The sequence below is a fragment of the Squalius cephalus genome (genome assembly GCF_949319135.1).
Source record: "Squalius cephalus genome assembly, chromosome: 1".
NCBI lineage: Eukaryota > Metazoa > Chordata > Actinopteri > Cypriniformes > Leuciscidae > Squalius > Squalius cephalus.
In genome coordinates, this window is record NC_137122.1 from 63,446,994 (window position 1) to 63,466,569 (window position 19,576).

General features: G+C 40.6%; 1 protein-coding gene across 8 annotated transcripts in view; it reads left to right on the top strand.

The window, feature by feature from the left end:
* The window catches only part of LOC307171957 (axin-2), a 238,915-nt gene that overhangs the window by 207,535 nt on the left and 11,804 nt on the right, over nt 1–19,576 (top strand). For 7 of the 8 annotated variants that reach the window (XM_079893910.1, XM_079893912.1, XM_079893915.1 and 4 more), the window contains one exon: nt 17,628–17,797. In XM_079893910.1, coding sequence (XP_079750036.1) covers nt 17,628–17,646 — 19 coding nt within the window. In that variant the 3' untranslated portion in view covers nt 17,647–17,797. Of the gene's footprint in view, nt 1–15,911; nt 16,419–17,627; nt 18,545–19,576 lie in introns of those variants that run through there. The other variant, XM_079893918.1, reaches the window with a different exon arrangement.

Genomic DNA, 19,576 nt, shown 5'->3' on the forward strand with positions numbered 1-19,576 from the left:
TCACTAAAAACAAATCAAATAACACTTCATTTCAACATTTATTCATTATTCAAATGTTTGCAACTTAAAAAGGTTGCAGGAAGGCATATAAAGACCAAGATATATTTCCAACTTTTAATAATAATAATTCAAATAGACAGGCAGGAGCAACACACACTAAAAACATACATGACCGCATAACACACATAGGAAAAGGAGGAGCTTAAATACACAGCGATAATGAGGAGATAACGAACAGCTGTGATGATCTGATGAGTTTCCATGACGACTGATGACTGGCGGGAAACACGTGACTGATGAGAACCGACTGAAAGTCCATGGAAACAAACTAACTGAACAGAACTGTGGCAAAAGGTTTAATTAAAACAATAAATTAGCATTTTTAACTTGCAACCATGCTAAGTTCACATACTTGTTATGGTTTTTCTACTTTTAAATATAAACACCGAACGTGTGTTTTTGTTTTGATCTGTGTGACTCCGCCCACTGCCAGTTCAGCCAATAGTATTTCAACGCCTCGGGTTGCCAGTTAGTGGAAAACACAGCATATTGCAGCCGTGGAAACCAGTGAATGAACTGGGTCAGAGATCGCAGATTATACCCGACCTGAAAAGCCTCTAAAAAAAGTCTATGTCCAGATTCATATTAAAACATGGATAAAGCAAGTCTCCTCTCCTTCCATTGTCAATCGCAACTCTTCCTGTTGCGTGTCCTCAATCTGGCAAACCGCGCGAGGGCTGGGGAATTACTCTCTCCAATACTGTCAGTTTGGAGGCGCAGTACACATTTCATCCACTAGCTGTCCATACTTAATTATTCACTGTTGTGATGTGTTGAAACAAGGTTGAAATGCCTTCGCGAATGATAAGAAATGATGGGCGGGGCTTGATTTTGTCCGTGTGGGGAATTGATTGGATGGTTGTGGTTTGCTATTGGTCGAAGTCATGTGAGTGACAGGTGAAAGCCCCGCCCTCACGCCAGTAGACACATCATCAGAGAAGAGAAGAGATGAAAATTCCCATGAGGACAGCCAAAAACATCAGGGTAAAACATAACGTCATCCATTATCTGGCATTATCTGGATTAAACAAATCAAGCAAACAGAAGTGTGTGATGGCATGTTTCTGTTGGAGCTGAACCAAATATGATCTAAGATAATGAACTATTCATGCTTTCTCTTTATAGTTAAATATTGTTCATGCATCCCTCAACATCAATTCATCCGCCTCTTTATTACAGAATAATATAGTTATGTAACTTTCATTTAAACTGAGTGTTTATAATCACCATCCAGGTTTTCAGTTATGGTCATTTAACAGCAGAAAGGAGAAACTACACCAGTGTTTCTTCTGGGTGGTTGCTATGGTGTTGCTAGGCGGCTGCTAGGGTATTCTGGGTGGTTGCTATGGTGTTGCTAGGCGGCTGCTAGGGTATTCTGGGTGGTTGCTATGGTGTTGCTAGGTGGTTGCTATGGTGTTCTGGGTGGTTGCTAGGCGGTTGCTAGGGTGTTGCTAGGGTATTTTGGGTGGTTGCTATGTTGTTGCTTTGCGGTTGCTAGGGTTTTCTGGGTGGTTGCTAGGGTGTTCAGGTGTGGTTGCTAGGGCGTTGCTAGGGTATTTTGGGTGGTTGCTATGTTGTTGCTTTGCGGTTGCTAGGGTTTTCTGGGTGGTTGCTAGGGTGTTCAGGTGTGGTTGCTAGGGCGTTGCTAGGCAGTTGCTATGGTGTTCTGGGTGGTTGCTAGGTTATTTTGGGTGGTTGCAATGGTGTTACTAGGTGGTTGATACTGTAGTTGTCAAATATGGTTACTGTTGAGTTTTTATAGAGTTCTTAAAATCTTTAATAACAAGTGCCTTTAGTACGGCACTCGCAAGTTGAAATGTACTGTATGTTTTGTAAATCACCCTAATGAGGATAAAGCGGTTTGGATAATGGATGTATGGACACCTTTATTCTCTCTGTCTATAACACAGATGTATTTATAGTTGAACTGAATGCAATTACGTGAACAAAAGACTGAAGCCACCGAATATTAGAGAGTTAACTAGATCCTAACAGGAAAGTCATTTATCTCTTCTTGATGTGTGTGTGGCACCTACGCTTATAATTCTCTTACATACTCTTTTAGTCATGACGTGAGTTTGATGGACTGAACATGATGAGATTGTGTGTGAGCAAGAGCAAGAGTCTACAAAAGAACCATTAAAATTGGGCTATAAGTCTGAGTTTGATCCATGATCGAATTGATTTACTCAAATATTACAAAACTGCATCATGTGACTCACTAAAGATTGTGAAAGTGATCAATCGCACCAGTCTCATGCTAACACACAATGGAGGGCTCATAATTGTAGTCTTCAACTCACATACACCATATTTAGGAGATAAATTTGATTCTTAACTTGTGCATTTGGCCTACTCTTAAAGGGATTTTTGTTAAATAATACATTAAATTTCGGTTTGTTTTTCACCAAACCCTATTGTAGACCCACAGTACATGTGGAATATACGACACGTGTCACATGGGATCATTCTGTTACACTCATAGACTGTATGAAACAATGTTCGAGATGTCACCTGGTTTCTGAAGAGCATTTTTGAAGCCCAAAGTTGGCGGAGCCGGCCGTCGCCATCTTGGCCGCCATCTTGCATAAACCGAAAATGTGCAGCGAGGCGGATTAGCTGAGGAGACGTGACGCTAACAGACAGCGGACAAACGGCTAGTAGTGACATCAGCGGCAGTCCACCTGTCACTCAAGTGGCCACGCCCTTAATTATGCAGAACTTTAAGGCTTAATATAATTTAAACGGATGAGTTATAAAAATATTCACCCCCCTCACAGTCGTCATGAAGGGCAAAGTTAGCTATATAGTCCAAAACCACTTTTTGTACCAGGCTGTAAACATGTTTTTTTCTGCTGTAAAGTTGGGCATTTTATAATGGGGGTCTATGGGATTGACTCTCTTTTGCAGCCTGTCTCTAGTGGCCAGTCGATGAATTGCAGTTTAAGTCACTTCCGTGAGCGGGGCATTTTTTTAAAGTGACGTGAAGTAATTTGTGCTCTGTATTTCACCCATCCAAGTGCGCACACACACACACACACACACACACAGTAGTGAGTATTGACATTGAGTGCTGTTCATTCACTTCCCCCACTTACAATTCCTGCTGGTACTGAGACTCGAACCCGCAACTGTCCGACTCTCTAACCATTAGGCCATTCCTAAAAAAATTCTCCTTTTGTGGTCCATAAAAGAAAGAACTGCATGTGACATTAGAACAACTCCAGGATGAGTAAATGATGGGTTAATTTTCATTTTATGGTGAACAATCGCTTTAAAAATAGACCAAATGCACAAGTTAAGAATCAACAGTTAATCGCATTAATAACAGTGGTGGTTATTGCCAGAGATCACAGACACTTATCCTGAGATCCTGTCAGTGAAGATAGGGATCGAGAGCTTCGTGCGTTTGGGCTGAGGATGCGTTTCAATGATTGAACAGGCTTTTTATTCAGGGTTGTGTTGTTTGCTTATGTTACTCCCAACACCAGCGTAACATCTTGTCTGCAGGGCTATAGACGTCTTGAAGTGTGGTTTTAAGTGAACCTGCCACTGCAGCCTGACAATGACACACAGTCTGAGTGTAAGTGTGTGTGACAGTCTTCTCTGTTCCTCTGTCTCTCTGTCAGACTCGTTTCTGCTGCGTGTACACAGGACAGGTTTGTGTTTGTGTAGGACCAGACGAGTTCACAGTTGTCTGTTTCCCATCATTAATAATGATGTGTTGCATTATGAGTCTGACAATCATCACACTCTTGGGTGAGTGAGTGTCTGTCTGCTGCTGTCAGTATGAACGCTATATAAAATGACCATGTTTTTACATTACATTACGTGTAGCCGGTCCATATAAACGCCCAGTTGAGGACACTTTTATAGACAAGCCCGTTCAAACGAACATGATGTTTATTCCTTCCTGTTTATTCCAGTGTCTGTCTGGAGGTTTATATTCAGTGCTGTCCAAAATACTAAGAACACATTGAAAATATGACATTCAAAGTCAAAATATTTAAAACAACTGGGATGTTATAATATGAAATAAAGAATCATTTCAATCAGCCAATCACAGCCGTGGGCGTTTACACTGAAGTCTCACACAGACACGCCCCTTCACACCAGAGTCTAAAAATGCCTTTTATTTTTAAATTATGACGATTTTTGATGTAGAAATCATACTAACATTTTAAGTGCACCCAAGGAAACATTATAAAACAATGCAGTTCATGACCACTTTAACTGATAATCTGGCCCTGTAAAGGAAAAGGGATCAAAGGTGTTGCCGGTTTACTGCCTCTAGTGTTCATTTCACCTGTAATCTGTAGTGAATTGTGTGTAAACGTATGTTTTTTTGCAAAGGTTGCCGAAATGTAGCTAGAGTAACGTCTTTTCAAGAAGGTTGATTTATTTCTTTATGTCTTTACTTATATAGTGGTGGTGGTACACACACTGTGTTCTGGATTTGATCCCGGTAATGTTATCTTATTTTGCATTGACGCATGAAAGCTCCCCAGCAATTTGATAGCATCTTTCTGGACTCAAAGTCGACTGTGAATGTAGATCAGAGTCGCCATGAAATCAAATTTCACCGTTTATATTTATTTATTTATTTTATTTATGCTATAGATCTTATTGTGAACGATTCATCTGTGTATATGTTTCTTTTCAATCCAAATGTCATAACTGGATCTTGGTGAAGTTGAGGCTTCTCTCTGGTGACGTATGCAGGACTCCTCCAATCATATAGGGCCCTATCTTTCACCCAGTGCAATTGACTTTGTACACAGACGCACGTCGGTAAATTATGGAATGAACTTGCGCTCCCGGGGGCAGTTCAGCGAAAAGAGGAGGCGTGTTCCGACGGAAACGTTCCCTGGTGCTATTTTGCAGTTTCAGAAAACAATTCCGCCACTGACGAGGAAAAACCTAGTCTAAATTCAGTGGCGCATGTTATTCAAATGCTATTTTGAGGGCGCATGATTGGCCATAATTTAGCGTGTGCACAATGCGCATACACTTTGATTCTCTCATCTACACAGAAGCAGCAGTTTTCATTTTTGCAAATCATAGGCTACATTATTACAAGGAAAAATATTAACACACGAGTGAAATCATTGTGGTGTCCATGAAGATGTGAAAAAATAGGCATAAATCTAGCTTAAACATTTACCCAAATTATTATACGCCTGTTTAACCGAAGCTAATTTGGGTGTGTTTCTCCATCCCCAATGTCACTTCTCTGTGTTTTACGGCCCTGACGAGAACGTCGGTCTCCTCGGCTGTGAACCGCTCCTGGCAAATCCGCCGTTATAATAGCAATCCGCCATGGAACAAGCGCGCCTGCTCTTAAATAAAGGGAATATGTGAGATGACGCTCTGATTGGTTTATTTCACGCTACGCCCAAACCACACCTATGAATAATGAAGCGACTTCAGACCAACACATTTTAGATTTGCGTCGGGCGCAAGAGTCATTTATCGCGCCGGTATAATAGCAACAGCACCCGAGACCCGCCCACAAAGTTACTTGCGTTTCGCGTTTGATACTTGCGTTTCAGATCGTTAAAATAGGGCCCTTAGTATGCTTAACTCATGTTCAACTTCCATTTTTGAGTGCAACGTCCACATCTCACAATCCAATCCACAACAGATAAACAGAACCCTACATTTTTTTCTTTTTTGACAATCTGTTACTCTCAGATGTGTCACAAAAAGAAAAGATCTGTCGCTATACTTCTGTTTCATCACAACTTTAAGAGGAACGAGTGAACTCTCAGCTTTCTCTTTGGTGCAAGTGTCATTGTGTGAATGATTGTCCTTTTGGTGGTGTGTTTAGCTATAAAAACTGATGAAGTGACATCAAACCAGCAGCCAAAACTGACTGATCTTGACTGTGGCCTTAACCTGCCTCTCCTCCAAAACAAATTAAGAAATAAAGAGGATGAGGAAGAACCTTTAGGATGTCTAAATCTTCTGTTAGAGGAAATGAAAACCATTTCTACAGATGTGCTCCCTTTCATGGCCAAAAAGGGATTAGAGAGAACATCAGACATTGTTTCTATGTATTGTTTGACTTTAAAGTCATGCGCAAAATGGGATTAAAACACAACAAAAAATGCTGATAAATAACCTTCAGTACCCCACCCCTCACCCCCCTCCCCGTCTGAAGACTAAACCATCTTCAAACAGCAACCGTGTTCCTGACAGTAAATTTTCTTCAAATCTCCCATTTCTAACAAGATCCTCTTAAAAGCCCATAACAAGCAGCTGAATTGTTGCTCTCTTCATCTGGAGGGGTGTAAGACACCATGTCTAACTTCAAAGTCCATCTTAACGCCACACTTTAATTGTATCTTCTCCGACACCCTGCATGCCATCTGATTCTGCTGACTGCACTTACTGCACTTAACACTTCTTTCTCTTTTTGGGTCCAGTCATCCCTTTATTTGAGCCATGCACACTTAAAGGGATAGTTCACCGACAAAATGTAAATTCTGTCATCATTTACTCACCCTCATGTCGTTCCAAACCTTCAAGACTTTCTTTAAATTTCCTGAAGAAACACGATCACTTGAACAGATTGAATTTAGGCTTTCATTTACATTTAAACATTGATTAGTGAATATAAACAAAAGCTCAACCATACTTGCTTGATGAGCAAGAACCTCAAGCTCAAACGTGCTGCGTAACACGAGAATGAACCTCATTGGTTCTTGAGAAGCTCAAATGAGCTGCGGAACACGATAATGAACCTCATTGGTTCTTGCAGAAACTCAAACGTGCTGCGTAACACGAGAATGAACCTCATTGGTTCTTGCAGAAGCTCAAACGTGCTGCGTAACACGAGAATGAACCTCATTGGTTCTTGAGAAGCTCAAACGTGCTGCGGAACACGATAATGAACCTCATTGGTTCTTGCAGAAACTCAAACGTGCTGCGTAACACGAGAATGAACCTCATTGGTTCTTGCAGAAGCTCAAACGTGCTGCGTAACACGAGAATGAACCTCATTGGTTCTTGCTGAAGCTCAAACGTGATGCGTAACACAAGAATGAAACTAATTGGTTCTTGCTGAAGCTCAAACGTGCTGCGTAACACCAGAATGAACCTCATTGGTTCTTGCTGAAGCTCAAACATGCTGCGTAACACGAGAATGAACCTCATTGGTTCTTGAGAAGCTCAAACGTGCTGCGTAACACGAGAATGAACCTCATTGGTTCTTGCTGAAGCTCAAACGTGATGCGTAACACAAGAATGAAACTAATTGGTTCTTGCTGAAGCTCAAACGTGCTGCGTAACACCAGAATGAACCTCATTGGTTCTTGCTGAAGCTCAAACGTGCTGCGTAACACGAGAATGAACCTCATTGGTTCTTACTAAAGCTCAAACGTGCTGCGTAACACGAGAATGAACCTCATTGGTTCTTGCTGAAGCTCAAACGTGCTGCGTAAAACGAGAATGAACCTCATTGGTTCTTGCAGAAGCTCAAACGTGCTGCGAAACACGAGAATGAACCTCACTGGTTCTTGCAGAAGCTCAAACGTGCTGCGTAACACGAGAATGAACCTCACTGGTTCTTGCAGAAGCTCAAACGTGCTGCGTAACACGAGAATGAACCTCACTGGTTCTTGCAGAAGCTCAAACGTGCTGCGAAACACGGTAATGAACCTCATTGGTTCTTGCTGAAGCTCAAACGTGCTGCGTAACACGAGAATGAACCTCATTGGTTCTTGCAGAAGCTCAAACGTGCAGCGTAACACGAGAATGAACCTCATTGGTTCTTGCAGAAGCTCAAACGTGCTGCGTAACACGAGAATGAACCTCATTGGTTCTTGCTGAAGCTCAAACGTGCTGTGTAACACGAGAATGAACCTCATTGGTTCTTGCTGAAGCTCAAACGTGCTGCGTAACACGAGAATTAACCTCATTGGTTCTTGCTGAAGCTCAAACGTGCTGCGTAACACCAGAATGAACCTCATTGGTTCTTGCAGAAGCTCAAACGTGCTGTGTAACACGAGAATGAACCTCATTGGTTCTTGCTGAAGCTCAAACGTTCTGCGTAACACAAGAATGAACCTCATTGGCTCCTACAGAAGCTCAAACGTGCTGCGTAACACGAGAATGAACCTCATTGGTTCTTGCTGAAGCTCAAACGTTCTGCGTAACACGAGAATGAACCTCATTGGCTCCTACAGAAGCTCAAACGTGCTGCGTAACACGAGAATGAACCTCATTGGTTCTTGCTGAAGCTCAAACGTGCTGCGTAACATGAGAATGAACCTCATTGGTTCTTGCAGAAGCGCAAACGTGCTGCGTAACACCAGAATGAACCTCATTGGTTCTTGCTGAAGCTCAAACGTGCTGCGTAACACCAGAATGAACCTCATTGGTTCTTGCTGAAGCTCAAACGTGCTGCGTAACATGAGAATGAACCTCATTGGTTCTTGCAGAAGCACAAACGTGCTGCGTAACACCAGAATGAACCTCACTGGTTCTTGCTGAAGCTCAAACGTGCTGCGTAACACCAGAATGAACCTCATTGGTTCTTGCAGAAGCTCAAACGCGCAGCGTAACACGAGAATGAACCTCATTGGCTCCTACAGAAGCTCAAACGTGCTGCGTAACACGAGAATGAACCTCATTGGTTCTTGCTGAAGCTCAAACGTGCTGCGTAACATGAGAATGAACCTCATTGGTTCTTGCAGAAGCGCAAACGTGCAGCGTAACACGAGAATGAACCTCATTGGTTCTTGCTGAAGCTCAAACGTGCTGCGTAACACCAGAATGAACCTCATTGGTTCTTGCAGAAGCTCAAACGTGCTGCGTAACACCAGAATGAACCTCATTGGTTCTTGCTGAAGCTCAAACGTGCTGCGTAACACCAGAATGAACCTCATTGGTTCTTGCAGAAGCTCAAACGTGCTGCGTAACACTAGAATGAACCTCATTGGTTCTTGCTGAAGCTCAAACGTGCTGCGTAACACCAGAATGAACCTCATTAGCCGCGTTTCCACTGTCAGGCCAGGGCCGGGCCGTGCTAGTGCGTGCCAGGGCCAGTCGCGTTTCCACTGTCACTTCCGGGGCTGGATCGGGGGCTTACTCGAGGCCAACGGCCAGGATTTCTGGCCCGTCGAATACCTTGGGCCAAAGCGGGCCAGCTCGGGCTAGAGGAGTGGTTACCAACAGAGGAGGAGTTTACCAGCGCCGGATGATTCTGTCAGCATTAAAGACTTAAAAATAAAATAATTTAACTCGCGTTCATGTTTGAATGCCTTCTGTTTGTGATGCAAAAGACTATGCGCGCTAACGTTACCATAGTAAACATAGTAAACGCTTGAAGATACGCATATAAAAAAAAAACATAACGAACGCTTGAAGAAATCAGACCAATCTTAAAGGCTATGACAGTCATGTTTTTATTTTATCTGTCATAGCCTACGTCTCGTCTCTTTAAACCGGACTATCATAAAATAAAGTAACTTTTTTTTCGGGAGCTTCCTCTGTTTCTCTGACTGAAATATCTGTATGGGAGTCGAGAGATTGCTAAAGCTCCTCAGGTCGTGGCATAAAGTTGTAGAAATTATAATTTTTTTCTAAATGTGATGTAAATATGATAAAGAAACAGACGCGACTGAAAAAGTAAGTGTGTCCTCTTTCTTTTGTGAAATAGACCTAACGGTAATTTATTTCTGAGTGACTAATGTGCAATTTTGACATAAATTAATTCATTATTATCAATGTATCACTTTTTATTGTAAATCTGTGGTAAAACACCGATGCTTGGGTTTTTAATATTCAAGTAAACAAACAAAAAAAATGCTAGCAAACGGCCGCTTTTATCGTGTTTGTTTTCAACGCTGTTTCCAGTGATTTCTGATTAGTTTTCTGATAAAACTTCCATTTGTTGGTGAAAGGATGGGTTAGTGTCACGTTGTTCCAGAGAGGCGTGTTACGGGCGTGTTTTAGTGAAGCGCTGTGGAGCTTCTGGCCCGACAGTGGAAATGCAGGCCCGGTGCTATTGGCCCGAGGCTATTAGCCCGGCACGGCCCGTTTAAAGCCCTGGCCCGGCCCTGGCCCGACAGTGGAAACGCGGCTATTGGTTCTTTCAGAAGCTCAAACGTGCTGCGTAACACGAGAATGAACCTCATTGGTTCTTGCTGAAGCTCAAACGTGCTGCGTAACACCAGAATGAACCTCATTGGTTCTTGCTGAAGCTCAAACGTGCTGCATAACACGAGAATGAACCTCATTGGTTCTTGCTGAAGCTCAAACGTGCTGCGTAACACGAGAATGAGCCTCATTGGTTCTTGCAGAAGCTCAAACGTGCTGCGTAACACCAGAATGAACCTCATTGGTTCTTGCTGAAGCTCAAACGTGCTGGGTAACACAAGAATGAACCTCATTGGTTCTTGCAGAAGCTCAAACGTGCTGAGTAACACGAGAATGAACCTCATTGGTTCTTGCTGAAGCTCAAACGTGCTGCGTAACACGAGAATGAACCTCATTGGTTGGAAAAACCATTGGTTGGTTGAAACATCTTCATTTGTGTACCCAAGATCAGTGTTGTGTGTAACGCGTTACAAAGTAACGTTAAGTAACGTATAATAACAGTAGCAGTAACAGTAACGTAACTACTTTTTCGGGTAAAAACTAGTGTAACGCGCTACTACTAAAAATTTGGTAACGAAACGTAGTTCCTTTTTCAATTCGGCGCAACGTTACTTTTCCCATGGATATATTTGACAGCGACACTGCCTCAGCTGCGCGCTTGAGAGAAGAGAACTGTTGAGAACTGAAGAGAATGATTTAGTTTCATATTTATGTTTAAATTAAATTAAATAAAAATTTTGCGCAATATATCGGGACACAAATGGAGTGGGCAGACATGATTTTGACCACTTTATTAAGTTTGTTTTTGTAGAAAGCCTTTCTTTAAAGTGAATTTCGTTTTGTATTAATTGTATCTTAATTTTAATCAATGTTTTATCAACCAATTGCCTGAATTTAATAAATAAGAAGTAAATTAAAGAAAACTATTTAGTTTCATATTTATGTTTAAATAAAATAAATAAAAAAATTATTTAATCTATGTTGATTATATGAAAAGTGAAAAGCATGAGTAAGATCACAATTTTGCGCAATATATCGGGAGACAAATGGAGTGGGCAGACATGATTTTGATACTTTATTAAGTTTGTTTTTGTAGAAAACCTTTCTTTAAAATGAATTTCGTTTTGTATTAATTGTATCTTAATTTTAATCAATGTTTACCAACCAATCGTACTGTAAATGAACCGAAACTCAGATAAGCTACTTGTCTCACAGACCTGAGAAATATATAGAAAGCTTGAATATGTGTACTTTTAAACAAAATATATTTTTTTCTCTCAAAATCTCTTTTTTTTCTCCTACTCCCTTGATAGAGTGAGTCGTATGTCTGAAAACTAAGCTTATGTCTTCTATATCATTTTGTCCTACGCTATCAAGACGCGATTCGCACCGGTGTTGGAGAGCAGGGAAGCTTTATTGGCTGTTGCCAAAATTGAAAGTTCGGTGGATAGGGGGAGCGGAGCGGAGAGAAGCGGCGCGGGCGCTCTGCTCATCGCGGAGTGTCGCACTCTACCCCATGATGCAGAGCCGGCTGAGAATAAAAACAGAGAAGTTGCCGCACACAGCAGCGCCAATGAGAAGGACTTTTTTCTTTTGAAATTGATACTATTTTTTATAATAAAGAGCACAAAAGAAATACCTGTTATGTCCTCCATAGTATAACTTTATGTCTACATATTTAGGATACAGATATTGTCTACAGATATTGGGTTCTGCCCAAAGTCAAGCAACATAAAAGTAACGTAAAAGTAACGAGTAACGTAAAAAGTTACTTTCCAAAGGGGGTAACTAAGTAAAGTAACGGATTACTTTTGTAAAAAGTAACGAGTAACGAGCAAACACTACTTTTTAAAAGTAACTTCCCCAACACTGCCCAGGATTAACAAAAGTCTTATGCGTTTGGAACGACTTCAGGGTGAGTAAATGATGACAGATTTTTAATTTATGGGTGAACTATTACTTTAAAGGGATCATTTAATCATAAATAAAAATTCTGTCATTATTTACTCAATCTAATTTCACTCCAAACCCGTATGACTTCACCCGTAAGACTTTCTCTTGTTAGATCGTGCCAACAACATCAAATTGTTAGATGTTGTGGATCTCCATGTCAGAAATATCAGAAATGCTAGAAGATATTTGTCTCATATCCAAAACTATATTAACAGACTTCTGTCATTGTGAGGTTTGACTGAGAAACCAGGAAAGAGCAGAAGTAGGAGACGAAGCGATGACAATAATAAGAGCAGAGTTTATTGAATAATCTTAGTTGATTCAATGCTCAGACTTCATCTGACCCGTACAAATCCAACAAGTGTTATTAAGTGAACCAAACCAGGTGTTCTTGTCCATTCAAAAAAAAAAAAATCTTCTGAAGTCACAAAAACAATGCTGACCTACAAATGCAAAACACTATAGAGAATTTTTTTTATTTATAATTCCTTAGGCTTAGATCTTGATTTGCACACTCCATTTACGAATCTGAACAAAGCTGGGCCAAACTTATTCACAGGACAGATTATAATCTCAGATACCTGATTCCTTATCTCAATTTTGTCTAAATGTGTAGTTATACCGCATTATGCCACAACACTTGAATAGATTTGAATATGCAGAGGTTTGAATGCAGCAGAAGTGATTTCAGTGAAACTTTTGATCTGTTCCGCACACAAAGCTTTCACATAACTTCAGAAGACTTATGATATTATCTGTACTGTTATTGTGCTATTAAGATATGTTTATGGGTTTTTTTATGGTTCCCTATGGTTGTTTTCATTGCATAGAAAAGAGTAGCTCAGAAATTCCTCTTTTGTTAAAGTCTTCAAGGTTTGGAAAGACATTGGATGAGTAAATGATGGCAGAACTTTCATATCTGGATGCACATTATCTTTAATGACATTGTCTTGTTTATTTGCCTAAGCCATCATTTCCTCCAAAAGCACGGTCGTCGCTCTGTTGTATGCCATGCAAATGATGATCTGTCTCATTTTCTTTTGCCTCCCTGCATCTATGCCTTCCTCCTCCCCCACATTCACACACATTCACAAAGTGGACATTCACACTTCACTCCTGGTGGACGTCTGTGATAATTGCCATAAGCCTCCTACTTGCTTTCATTTTCCATTGTTCTCCCTAAAGTCTTTGCTCTGGCTTGTGATAAAGGGATAATCACTTCAAAGCAAACTGCTGAGAGTTTAGCCCTGAGCTGAAAGAGCAGGCAGACAATACAGTCATTGAGAGCGGTTACTGATCACAGCGTTCATCACGCTCTCAGACGCGCTCGCTTTAGCCGCTGCAAAGTGAACACTCAGCAACTACCAAACGGGAAAAATAATAATAATAAAAAAAAAGTTTTTAAAAAAGGGCTTTGGCCATTGGCGGCTAACTTTAAAAAAGTACTTATAAAGTGAGCAGAGATTCTAACACTGGATTTTAATAACATTGTATTCCTAGTTATTAAACATGTTTAGCTGGGTCTGATCAGTAATAAGTATAGGGGTGTAACGATACCCTCATCTCGCGATACTGAACTCACGATACGATATTATTGCGATACTCCAAGACATTTGGTAAAAGGTTAACAAAAAATGTACTGTTGATTAAAATGTGTAAATGAATCGGCTTGGACTTGTTGCTGGAAACCCAAAGCACAGGACAATAGAGACACCAGAATAAACATATTCATGATTCTGAAGCTGAAAATACAGAATTATTTTAGATGAATATGCTTTCACTCTTTCACTGACTAGATATATTTAAAATAATGTAGGACACTTCTTACTGGTAACATTTGGCATTATCAGGACCCACAAATATTGCATTATTATACATTATATTCAACATTATACATAGAAGTTTAATGTAGTACTGACACTAAAACTCTGAAAACTTGATTTTTTTCCTCGCACAGTAATTGTTATTTTGGGTGAACTATCCACAATACATATTATCACTATCCACAATACATATTATTGCATTTTGCATTTCTGTATTGCAATATATTGTGACACGATATATTGTTACACCACATAAGCAATTGCACACAAAGCAAAATAGTCCAACGATATCAATGAATCTCAATGAGCCTGTAAATGGTCCATCCTGGACAATGACTTCCTAAAGTCATTAGAATTAGAATAGAGCATTAGAGTGTGTGTTTCATTTGTGGACCGTTTCCACCATAGAGAAAACATTTGATTATTGTGAAAGATTGCCCGTGAAGGATGTGAGCAAAGTCCTTTGGTCTAAAAATGTGTCCATTTCTAAAATGTGCTTTATGTTCCGCTCACCATAGTATGACGGCGATGTGTACAGAGCTTCACATCTGCTCTTTAAATTCCTCTCATTTAGCACTAATGCATGTATTTTATAATATCCTGCTTCTTAAAGTGAATGTAGAACATCAAAGGAAGCGCTCGAGCCTTTGAAGTATCATAAGTGGAATCAGTGGAACGTCCTCCCTCACTAGTTCAAAATGCAGGACAAGCTTTTCTGGTAGTTTCACTTTTTTACTTGAGAAGGACTTTTAACTACACTGCTACTGTAAAGTAACCTACTTCAAACTTTTGTGCTGCTTTAACTAACCTCGCCAGGTCTTAAAGGGGTCGTTCACACACAAATGTAATTTACTTACTCTCCCGCCATTATGTTGTTCAAAACCTGTACGCATTTCTTTCTTCTTCTGAACACAAAAGAAGATATTTTTATCTCTTCTTGTATAGAATTGCATTGTGTTGTATAGAAAAACAACACCAAGACATTTTTTTTCTAAATATATCTTCTTTTGTGTTATAGAAGAAAGAAAAAAAGAAAGTCATAGAGATTTGGAACAACATGTGATGAAAGAATAAAAAAAAAAAAATTTGAAATCCCTTTTAATCATCATGTCTGCATTAGGGTTTTTCTATTTGACTTTTAAAAAAAAAAACAAAAAAAAAAAAAACAATTGTCATAATTTACTCACAAATGCAAAATATTTGCTGCTCAGATATTCTGCTAAACATCTCATTGCTTTCCATTAAAGAAAGAAACCAAGACTGGAGCAAATATGAACATGAGTAAATGATGATTATATTTTTATTCTGGGGGTGAATTATTATATTCTAGTCTTTAATTCATCAGAAACAGCACTTTTTGAAAGGAATAGTTGGTTTTGCGCTCTTCGGTCACATTGTCAAATTGCACTCCAGAGAGTTTTGTGGTTATCGATTTATAAAATTAGTCAATCACAAAATCATAGGTCATATGTTGCACGGGTTTTAGCCAACAATGTTCTTTTATGCCAAAAATCATTAGGATATTAAGTGAAGATCATGTTCCATGAAGATATTTTGTAAATTTCCTACCGTAAATATATAAAACATGTATTTTTGTGAGTGAATGCAGCACACTCGCCAACATAAATGGACAACTTTAAAGGAGATTTTCTCAATGTTTCGATTTTTTTGCACCCTCAGATTCCAGATTTTCAAATAGTTGTATCTCAGCCAAATATTGTCCTATCCTAACTGACCATACATCAATTGAGAGATGATTTATTCAGCTTTCAGCAGGCGAATTAATCTCATTCTGATTCAGATTCTGAACGCAGAAACGAATGGGTTAACCGTGCGTATGGTACCGAAGGAGTTAACTGTGCGTATGGTAACGAAGGAGTTAACTGCGAGTCCTCAGAGGGAAAAAGCGGCCTGTGTCTTTAAAGTTTCTGTAGCAACAGCAGGATCACTTACTCCTGACGCTCCACAGCTCGAGGGGAGTCGGCTCAAGATCTCTGCGCTTTGATAAGGTCCTCGCGCCTCGGTTGAAACTTTCCCCTCACGGACTTCAGCGAACGGGCGCTTTCGGCGACTCATTGAGCGCATTCGGGTTAGAAGCATCGATAATAATAAATAAGTGCGTTTAGACATTTTTTTGGAGCGAGCTGTGTGGTTTTAAAGCGGGAAGGAGAGGAATAGTGTTGTATGTATCTGTCGGGACCGTGCGGTCGGCTGCGCGCTTTGATGTCCGCTCTTAAACCCTGAGCTCAGTCCACACTGGAATAAGAGACCAGAGCGCATTCAAACACACACACTATACAGGGATCTAGTGTGCTCTTTACTGGAGGAAGTGTACGCTGGAAAACCTCAAATCTGCGTTTGACACTAAACAACATCAGAGGACAAGAGGACTGCGCGCAATTGGATATATATTGTGGATTATATTTGTTCTGTTGTTGGAAAACTGGGACTTTTGGGGACTGAACTCATGGATGGATGGTGAGTTCGAGCAGTGTGTGTGTGTGTGTGTGTGTGTTCTCCCAGCGCTGGCCCCATGCTATTGCTTTGATGTGCTGTTTACCGACTTTGAAGTCATGTGTCGCTGTGAAATAAAGTATTTCTGATAGACACTGCGTTAAAGCGCGTGTTTTGGGTTTGGGTTGTTATTGTGTTGTTTTGACGTTAGATTAGAGTGTTTAAAGTGTATTCATGGTGGTGTTATGGGACTTCACCCCCTGTGATCTCACACTTTTGTTTTTCCTGATGGGCTTGAAGTTGAACGCAGCATGTTTTTGTTTTATTTCTCGTGGATTGGATATTCGACCATTCTTTATATCCGTAAGGAAATTTCCGCGGTTTGTTTGATCCTTTAAAACTGAACGAATAGTTTGGAGACGCGTCTAAATGTGTTTTTAAAGACTCTTCTGTATGTGTGTCGATGCGGTTGTATATTATATGATGCATTTTGGAGCCTTTCATTGAAAGTGTAGCTTTGTACTATGCTATTATTGTTGTTTTTATTATGATTGTATGTAGTTTTACTATACATTGCGCAATTATACATTCTTTAAGAGTGGTCATTCTGAACTCGTATTGATATTGGCTAATAACTTACAAGTCTCTACTGTACAGATATACTGTAAGTAGGCATGTTATCGATTAAATGGGTTCGCGTTATTTTGCGCTTCATTGCGATTTCGGAGTCGAAATTTGCGCGATATTTTTTCTGCACAATTAAACGCTGAACGGTAAAGTGAAATGCGGTTTTCTTATGCCGCCGTTTTAAAACCATCTGAGCTTTGAGTTCTGAGCTTCTTGATTGAGTTTAGACCGTTGTAGATTTAATTTTATTCATACAACTGAGAACGGGATGTTTGATCGTTTTAGTTTTGTTAAAAATGGCCAAACTGATCGGCTAAGCTCAGTTTTCTTTGAAGTTTTTCCTCGTTTCATCGCGACGAGGTGATTCAGACTGGGCTTAAGTTAACCCGGTAGATATTTAAAATGATCTCTTTAAAAAAAAAAAAAAAAGTTATAAATATTTCATATCTTGCCTGCATTGAATTTAAACCAGGTCGCTTTGATTGCATTCGACGAAGCCGATTGTGCACCGCAAGTGCGCACAATGTAGATATGTGTGTCTGAAGTGACTCTTTTGAAGTTTTGGGGCGGATCTGGTTTTGATGAGATCAATACTTTGTGTTTCAGAGAGAAGCTCCCCTGCTGATTTAAGAGAGAGAGGAGATTACAGCTGAGCTTCACACTGAAGGCTTTGCTGCTGGAGCTGCAAGAGCCATGAATAGGACACTAACAGATCCTATGGTCACTAGCTTCAGAGAAGATGACCCACGTCCACCGGTCCCAGGGGAAGAGGGTGAGACGACATGCCACCATCCCAGCAAACTGGCCATGATGAGACCGAAGGATCCTGTGAAAACCGTTATGGCTGATCCTCGCCGCTCGACAACCAGGAGGGATGAGGATGGACTTGGGGAACCGGAGGGCAGTGCATCACCGGACTCCCCTCTTGCCCGGTGGACCAAATCTTTGCACTTCCTTCTTGGGGACCAGGACGGTGCTCAACTTTTCCGGGCATATCTTGAACGTGAGAAATGTGAGGACACTTTAGATTTTTGGTTCGCCTGCAATGGTTTCAGGCAAATGGACCTCAAGGATACCAAAACGCACAGAGTTGCCAAAGCCATTTACAAGCGGTATATTGAGAACAACAGCGTTGTGGCCAAGCAGCTTAAACCTGCCACTAAGACCTTTATTAGGGATAATATTAAGCGTCAGCAGATTGACTCCGCGATGTTTGATCAGGCTCAAATGGAGATCCAGACGGCTATGGAGGAGAATGCCTATCAGATGTTCCTGACCTCAGACATATACCTTGAGTACGTCAGAACCGGATGCGAGAACCCAAGTCATGTGAATCCCAATGGACTAGGAGGCCTAAAACTGGTATGCGGATACTTGCCGATGCCGACTCTAAATGAAGAGGAGGAATGGAGTTGTAATGACTTTAAAGCCAAAGCTTTGGCCACTGTAGTGGGTCTGTCTGCCAAAGCGCTACGGTCACCACCTTCCCTTCGTGCGGCGGAAGCATTAGAGAAAAGCTACAGGTAAGACATCCAAAAATCTCTTTTTCACCATATGCCACCACTATAAATTCATAATCCTGCAAAGTTGCTTGGGACTGCTTCGTGAATCATGCAGCCTAGTGATTAAAGACCCAGTGTTGTAACTGTTGTGGGTTGAACCATCACGAAGATTGCTTGATCCATGAGCTATCACTGTCCTTGAGCAAGACACGAACTCTTAGTTTACTCCAGAATGATGAATTCTCTCTAATGCAAGTCGCTTTGGATACGTTTATCAGGTCAATGACAAACTAATCAATTGGTAATGAGTTTTAAGCATATTATACCGTTTCATGTAGCTATTGCACTGAATTCTTGCTTTAAACATGAGAGGCCCTTTTTTCGCAAGTTTGGAGCGGTTTGCTCTCACCTGGCTTGCATTACACAGAGAGAGAGCGAGAGAGAGAGAGAAGGGGAAAAAAACATCAATAGAGCAGCTCTTCCTTTCATGTAAATATTGTCTTGCACCAGGCCCTCTGCTGGCTCCACACAGTTTCCTCTGCTTTGAAATTCTTCCGCCGTTAGAGGATCATCTTCAAGGATCAAGGCTAGTTCACAATGCAAAATTGGTTTCAGCCGTCAAATAGATAAAACAAGTGGCACACATAAAAAAAAGTCACCGCTTCAAAAATGAAACTGTTGTATTTGCTTTGTTATTAACAAAAAAAGTACCTAACTCACTTATTTTGATTCTGTTATTGCACTATTTAATGTGTGTTTGACACCTTTAGATGTCTTGACGAGCTGTTGGTTTGGTTGTTCAAAGACGTATATAGTCTGGGTGTAACAAAACACCCGGGGAAATCGGGTTTGATGAATTAATACCTGTCACAGCACTTGAGGTTGTAAATGAGGTGACCCATCAAGGTGTGGTGCCAGACAAATGTTTATCCGTCTCAAAGACAGCCCATTGGGAGGGTGATCTTGAAGAAGGTGACAGAACGTTTCATCTCTGCTTATCTTTGTCTGGTTGTTTATGTAGGAGATGATTAAGAACCAGACAAGAGTAAGCAA